General features: G+C 47.3%; 1 protein-coding gene across 4 annotated transcripts in view; it reads right to left on the bottom strand.

Annotated features, from left to right (window-relative positions):
• Window positions 1–4,305, bottom strand: part of LOC119349396 (probable pre-mRNA-splicing factor ATP-dependent RNA helicase DEAH2) — an 8,777-nt gene extending 4,472 nt beyond the window's left edge. Inside the window, exons 1-3 of one of the 4 annotated variants that reach the window (XM_037617426.1) lie at window positions 3,866–4,304; window positions 3,561–3,786; window positions 2,816–3,003 (exon numbers count right to left, since the gene is read on the bottom strand). In XM_037617426.1, coding sequence (XP_037473323.1) covers window positions 2,816–3,003; window positions 3,561–3,761 — 389 coding nt within the window. In that variant the 5' untranslated portion in view covers window positions 3,762–3,786; window positions 3,866–4,304. Of the gene's footprint in view, window positions 1–1,617; window positions 1,672–2,815; window positions 3,004–3,560 lie in introns of those variants that run through there. The other 3 variants (XM_037617427.1, XM_037617425.1, XM_037617428.1) reach the window with 3 other exon arrangements.
• Between the last annotated feature and the right edge of the window lie 3,634 nt (window positions 4,306–7,939).

Here is a 7,939-nt window from a genome sequence, read left to right as displayed (position 1 = left end):
ACTACTAGCAAATCATGATTCTTCTTCTTCTGATGAGGCATATCCTAACTTAGCAGAGGTATCAACAGTTCAAGCCTTCGGTGTAGGCTGGTAAAACTCCACTTATTAGGGCGATCTCAAGTTCACAGATGCTCCTGACAAACTAGAAGCTAATTCTGGTGATGAAGATGAGTCTTTGGATGACGATAGTGATTGTCAGCTTGTTGACAGAGTCCAAACCCCACAGATTTGGTAGAAAGTCAGAAAAAACACAATTATGGTGGAAGTTCAGTGGCAATTCAAGCAAGCAATAATCAATTATGGTCTAGATAAAAGGAGAGAATCAAATTTTGGAAGGACAAGGGTGATAGAGCACACTGCAGTTTGCCTTTGTGAACTTGGGCTTGCTTGTTAAAGAAAACAAGCAGATTTGAGAGCTGGCAGATAACTTCTTACGATAATGAGCACACATGTCCCAAGAGAAGAGATAGTAAGTCTGTGACTTCAACAAGAATTGCAAACAGGTTTGAGAAATTGATAATAGGAAACCCACAGTGGAGCCTGAAACACGGGCAGCAGATAGTTCAGGAGGAAATTTTTGCAAATGTGCACACATCAAAGATCAAGAGGGCTAAGGCTATAGTTATTTTTAGAATGATGGATGCTTAGTTAGGTGAATATGGCAAAGTTTTTTACTACCAACTTACTTACTTAGAAGCAACCCAGGCAGCACAGTAATAGTGAAGCTTCGCCCAGACTTTAACAAGCCAACTTTTTACAGATTCTATGTCTGTTTTGATGCTTGTAGGAGAGGTTTTCTTGCTGGATATAGGAAAGTAATTGGGCTTGATGGGTGCTTTTTCAAAGGAAGAGAAAGAGAGCTTTTGTGTGCAGTTGGTAGAGATGCCAACAATCATCTTTTCCCCATTGCATGGGCAGCAGTAGATAAAGAGACCGATGATTCTTGGGATTGGTTTTGTTCCATCTTATTCAATGACCTGAAGATTGGAGATCAAGAAGGATGGGTAATAATATCTAATCATCTTCTATGCTGGTTGCCTCTTACGTGATAACTAACATTTATCTCTATTTTGTGTCTTAAGGAATTATTAATGCTGTGCAAAACTGGATTCTAAGGGTTGAGCACAGAAAGTGTGCTCGATATATTTATGCCAATTGCAGAGAAGTGTTTAAGGAAAAGAGTTGGAAGAAACTTTTCTAGGTATATGTCAAAGCCCCACCTCCAACGCCGTTCAACCAAGCAAGGGCATTTCTAGCACAAGCTACACCAGATGGAGCTAGAACAATCATGGCCAAGGACCCGCATCACTGGAGCAGGGCCTGGTTCAAGTTAGGTTCTAACTGTGACTCCATAGATAATAATATATGCGATTCATTCGACGCGATAGTTCAAGCTATGTATCTACCCATAATTAGCATGCTAGAAGCTATCAGATGCAAGGTTATGGTTAGGATACAAGAGATGAAAACTCAGTTGGATAAGTGGAGCGTGAACATCAATGTACTTTTCTACTCCATCGACACAACCAAGGGCTGCATCATCTACATATCAAGCAGTTGCACCATCCATGGTCAGCTCTAAATATTGTCGTGTACTTTTCTTTTCTGTGGTTTTACCTTCTCACATTAACCAATGTTTATACTTGTAGCCTTCACAGCATAGCACCACAACTGGTAGGAAGAGAAAAGTGTTAGTACACAAACAGAACCGTCAACTTCTAAAAGGCCTACTGTTAATGTGCATGGCTTGGTTCAAGGGTCTCAAGCAAGCTCAGGTGTTACTGTCAACGTGTCATCTGAACATGCTATGGCTGAAGCAACAAATCAAGCTACTAAGAAGAAACCAAAACAGAAGAGCAACTGGCTGGGCAAACTTTTGGGCCTTTAGTGTTATGCATTTATCTATTTGTGGATGATCTAGTACTGTTAACTTTTGATATGCCAAACTGTTGGGTTATGTCGGACAAATGATGCTTTCGTGTCATAATATGCCAAACTTGTGAACTTGGATGCCGTGAACCAACTTGTGATGCATTTATTTATTTTGGATTCGCTCGAGCTTTCATTTACTTGCGAGATTTGGATGATTGCAAATATCTCTATGCCTTGCCCTTGTTATACTTCAATGGATAACAAGTATTCTGGCAAATTTTCAGCATATTTGGATGCATGGTTTGTGAACAAACAGTTTTTTCGTTTCTGTCCAGATTTTGATAAATTTATCCTCTTCTTTCTACTTCAAGGCTTCAACCATCTGCAACAAAATTGGCTGCTGTTTTCCAGCCGTGGGCTGGACCTCTTGTCCAACCATGCTGTGTTGCCTCTCCAGCTGTGAGCAGACTTGTGAGCAGCGGGGTAGAGCATGTGGTCGCTGGGCTGAGATTGGGCAAGTGCTAGCCAGGGAAGGGCCACATGCAGCTGGAATGAGGACGAACGCGGGGGGCAGCGAACCGTACACGAAAATGCTGATGGCGGAGCATGCGTGCGATTCAGGTAGGGATATGGAGAGACGAACCAGAGAGTTGTGTCAATTAAGCCAACGTGTGACAGGGCAGGATCAGTGACGTGTCTGATGTGACATGGCGTTAGTTTGGACCAAACCAGATTAAAAAACAAGTAAACGAGATTAGAGGGGTGATTTAAACGGTTTAGCAAGTTTAAGGTTGTGTTTTAGACCAAATTAGAGTTTAGGGTTGAAGCTTAAACTTAGGGAGAAATATAGGAGGTAATTTGGACTTCTCTCAACAAAAGAATAGAATAAAAAAATAACTATACGCATATCAATTATAGATAAAAGTTGATGCAAAAAACTCACTTTAGAGCTGTTATGTTACTGGTAGAAGCTTCAAATCGAGTCTTATAGCCAACTTCATGCCCAATGCTTACGTCCATTTCCTCCGCGACTCTTTGAGCGATTGACATGGCCCCAATTCTGGATGGCAGGGCGTAGGCAATTACAGTGTTGTTGCCAAATCCTAAAGCCTCAAACAGAAAGTGTGGGATCTGTTCCACATCAAATGGAAATCAACACCCATCTAGGTGTTATTAATACATCCTAAATTACACAGAGCAAACTGCATAAAGAAATCAAACAATATAGCATACGCAAATTTATTATTAAGGGAAGTAATGGATGGCATAGTCGATGAGGACTTCAAGGTTCATGTCAAGCAAGTTAAAAAAAAGAAAGAGGTTTCAGATCAAACAATTAGATACATGCATTAAATCGCCAAAATATCTCTAGATTGCAGATTAAATCTAGTCTACTGCACATACCAAAATGCAGGAGTTGTGCAGAAGGCATGCAACTTCATAAAGGTTCCAAGGAACTTCACGAACTAGACTGGCTATGCTAATTGAATTCATGTGACCGTGACAAACAATCGTGTGCCTTTGATTCAATTACAATCGCTCAAGCAAATGATCAACAACCAATAATCAGACAACTGAAGACGGCATACTGCTAACTAACATGAATCGAGTACTATTTATAAAAGAGTAAAATTTATGTGTGGTATCCTCAAGAATTCGTCACTATGTAGGAACTTCGGTGATCATACCTGGGTAGTACTGCCGCTCCCGGCATCTCCAGCAAGGATAATGATCTGGTTGTCCAGTAGGGTGCGTATGAATTCATCTTTTTGCTGCCACACGGGAAGGGTATGGCGCCTGTCAAATAGCTCATAATATCTCTTGGAGTATGGCCGATTGTTCCATGGATTGTTGATTGAGTCCGCCTTGCGTTTCCGCCCCTTCACCATGGCGAGGGCGAGCGGATCCTGAGAGCTGCGGAAGGGGGAGCAGTGAGGAACAAGGCGGAGAGGCCTAACCCTAGCTAAGGGGCTGTTCGAGAGCGCTCCCTAACCGTGAACTCCTCAACTGCCAGCTTCTTCCGAGAGAAGGAGCAGGAGGTCAGCGAGGTCACGGAAGCTGGCAGCGGAGGGAGACTGGCGGAGCAGGGTCGGGGAGGCCGGTGGCGGTGGCGACTCGAGCAGCTCGGGGGACGAAGCAGAGGATGGGGAAGTCGCGGACGGAGGCGCCGGAGGCGGAGGGCAACGGGAAGGGCGGTGGCGGCAGGTGACCCCGCGGCGGCGGCTGTTCCCGGCGGCTAGGTCATCCTGTGCGGGAGGAGGTGGAGGGGAATGGATGGTCGGGGAAATCGGAGGCCGAGGATGGGGAGGCCGGCGGCGGTGGGCGACTCGAGCAGCTCGGGAGACGGAGCAGGAAGATGGGGAGGTCGCGGAGGGGGCGCCGGCGGCGGAGGGCGATGGGAAGGGCTGGGACGGCGGTTGTTCCTGGCGGCTAGATCATGCTGTGCGGGAGGAGGTAGAGGGAATGGACTTTTTTTTTAGAAATAGAGGGAAATGGACGAGGAGCTCGAGATCGATCCCCATTCGTGACGGGCCGGCCAGTTCGCTCGTGGCTGTTTCCACCAGGCCATAACTCGAGCCGGGCCGGGCTTCAGACCTAGATTTCAGGTCCAAGCCCTGCCCATCATCACTGGAAAAGCCTGTCAGGCCTTGGGCCGGGCCTATTTCCTAAAGCGGCACATATCACTCTGGGGCATATGCGTAGCCGAACCTGAACCGAACCGATTAACCGAATTTTCAGTTATTTCGGTCTTCGGCACGGGTTTTATTTCCAGTCAGAACTGACCATTAAAGGAAATATGCCCTAGAGGTAATAATAAAGTTATTATTTATTTCCTCATATCATGATAAATGTTTATTATTCATGCTACAATTGTATTAACCGGAAACATGATACATGTGTGAATACATAGACAAACATAGTGTCACTAGTATGTCTCTACTTGACTAGCTCATTAATCAAAGATGGTTATATTTTCTAACCATAGACATGTGTTGTCATTTGATTAATGGGATCACATCATTAGGAGAATGATGTGATTGACATGACTCATTCCGTTATCCTAGCACTTGATCGTTTAGTATGTTGCTATTGCTTTCTTCATGACTTATACATGTTCCTGTAACTATGAGATTATGCAACTCCCGTTTACCGGAGGAACACTTTGGGTGCTATCAAACGTCACAACATAACTGGGTGATTATAAAGGAGTACTACAGGTGTCTCCAAAGGTACATGTTGGGTTGGCGTATTTCGAGATTAGGTTTTGTCACTCCGATTGTCGGAGAGGTATCTCTGGGCCCTCTCGGTAATGCGCATCACTATAAGCCTTGCAAGCAATGTGACTAATGAGTTAGTTGCGGGATGATGCATTACGTAACGAGTAAAGAGACTTGCCGGTAACGAGATTGAACTAGGTATTGAGATACCGACGATCGAATCTCGGGCAAGTAACATACCGATGACAAAGGGAACAACGTATGTTGTTATGCGGTTTGACCGATAAAGATCTTCATAGAATATGTAGGAGCCAATATGAGCATCCAAGTTCCGCTATTGGTTATTGACCAAGAATAGTTCTAGGTCATGTCTACATAGTTCTCGAACCCGTAGGGTCCACACGCTTAACCTTACGATGACAGTTTTATTATGAGTTTATAAGTTTTGATGTACCGAAGTTTGTTCGGAGTCCCGGATGTGATCACGGACATGACGAGGAGTCTCGAAATGGTCGAGACATAAAGATTGATATATTGGAAGCCTATGTTTGGACATCGGAATGGTTCCAGGTGAAATCGGAATTTTACCGGAACACCGGGGGGTTACCGGAACCCTCCCGGGGGTTAATGGGCCTTAGTGGGCCATGAGGGAGAAGAGGAGGGCCGGCCAGGGCAGGCCGCGCGCCCCCTCCCCCTAGTCTGAATAGGACAAGGAAGGGGGGGTGGCGCCCCCTTTCCTCTTTCCCCTCCCCCTTTCCTTCTCCACCAAGGCAAGAGGGGGAAGTCCTACTCCCGGTGGGAGTAGGACTCCTCCAGGCGCACCCCTAGGGGGCCGGCCGCACCTCCCCCTCCCTCCTTTATATACGGGGGCAGGGGGGCACCCTAGAACACACAAGTTGATCTTCAAGATCGTTCCTTAGCCGTGTGCGGTGCCCCCCTCCACCATATTCCACCTCGATCATATCGTCGCGGAGTTTAGGCAAAGCCCTGCGCCGGTAGAACATCATCATCGTCACCACGCCGTCATGCTGACGGAACTCATCCCCGACACTTGGCTGGATCGGAGTTCGTGGATCGTCATCGAGCTGAACGTGTGCTGAACTCGGAGGTGCCGTACATTCGGTGCTTGGATCGGTCGGATCGTGAAGACGTACGACTACATCAACAACGTTGTCATAACGCTTCCGCTTACGGTCTACGAGGGTACATGGACAATACTCGCCCCTCTCGTTGCTATGCATCACCATGATCTTGCGTGTGCGTAGGATTTTTTTTGAAATTACTACATTCCCCAACAACCATATAATACGCGATATATATATACAAACTCAGGTTGTGCTCATTAAACACCCAAACCAGGCCCAGCAACTAACTAGGCCCAACAAGCCGACCGCGGGAGTGGGAGCTCACCAAACAGGCTCTTGATTTGCTTCGCTCCCAAGGCCCATTTTTTTGGCGATTCTCCCACAATCGCCCCCTCCCTAGAATCGCCACTTCATATTCTTTTTACAATCCTATCTAGTTAAGTTCAAATTAGCTACGATTGTAAAAGAAATATGAATTGACGACTCTAGGAGAAGTTAGGAAGGGGGGTGATTCTGGAAACATTATAACCGAGCCTAATCCGAGGCTTCTCACATCCTCAACAATTTCAGCCGTTAGATCTCGTGTCAGGGTCATTTCTGGCTGTCAGATGTGCTTTGTGTTTAGGCTTCCACCATCTTTTTTTTCTGGCCCACTTGTTCTGAAGGGCTGCTACTCCAGGAGAAAAATCTGAGGATTGTGGTTGCCTGGGCCTTTTCCCTGACCCATTTAGCTAGCCTCTAGGTGAGCCCTCGTCCGTTCAATCGATAGATTTATCAGGGAATAAGTATCTAGGGAGAACCTGAGGCTTCTTAGAGCTCAGCGACTGTCGGCCATCGGATCGTTTACTTGATGCGTTTACGGCCGTCGGATCTCGCTCCTAGAAGACCTTGGTCGTTTGATTAAAAAAAGTTACTGCTACAATGAATAGTTACCGTCTCATTCCTGCCACCGCATGTGATTTCTTTGCCCCATCGAGGGCATTTTGATCATTTCACGTGCAGGTTTATAAAGGGCAGCCGCTCTGTGTTGAACCCTAGCCGTCGCTTCCTCTCTCCTCCCGCGCGTGTCCTCTCCCCTCCCCTCCCACGCGCCTCCTCTCCTCCCACCCACATCACCGCCGCCGCCACCCACCGCCTCGAACCGCCTCGTCGGCGGCCAGGTCCGCCGCAACAGAGCCCCCTCCCAACGACGACGAGCAGCAGCGGAGGGAGGACGAGGAGCGCGACAGCAGCAGCGGCGGCGGGGAGCAGCAGCAGCAGGCCAAGGCGGCGCAGCAGCAGGCCTTGGGCTTGGGCGACGTCGACGCCGCCAAGATAAGCAGCAGAAGAGGAGAGTTCATCCCCTCCTGGCCCGACACCGGCAGCCATGGGGTTGCGCCTCCTCTCTGCCTCTGGTGGGTTCATTCCCTGCCCCTCCTTCCTCCTCCTCCTCCTGCTCCTCCTCCTCTTCTTCCTCTCCATCTCTTTCTAATCTCTCTCTTCTTTTGTAGCAGCAGAGGAGAGGAGCAGGGACGAGCTTGAAGCTCCTGATGTGCTTCAATTCGATTTGGAGTAGAGCAATTGATGTATTCCTACAGCTGCTGTAGAGGATAGGAGAGCACATCACACAATTCTCCACCTTTAATGAACAACGGCCGGCATCTCCGCTCCACGGCGTCGCCGACTAGCTAGGTGAGCCCCTTTGCTTGGTCAACTCTAATACATTCCTATTATAGATCTGTCCAGGATTTTATGTGTTTGGGCCTGCTGTTGATCTATGATGCA

The sequence above is a fragment of the Triticum dicoccoides genome, chromosome 1B, assembly GCF_002162155.2.
Source record: "Triticum dicoccoides isolate Atlit2015 ecotype Zavitan chromosome 1B, WEW_v2.0, whole genome shotgun sequence".
NCBI classification, from domain to species: Eukaryota; Viridiplantae; Streptophyta; class Magnoliopsida; order Poales; family Poaceae; genus Triticum; species Triticum dicoccoides.
Note: the sequence above shows the minus strand (reverse complement) of the source record. Positions and strands in the feature narration are given on the sequence as shown.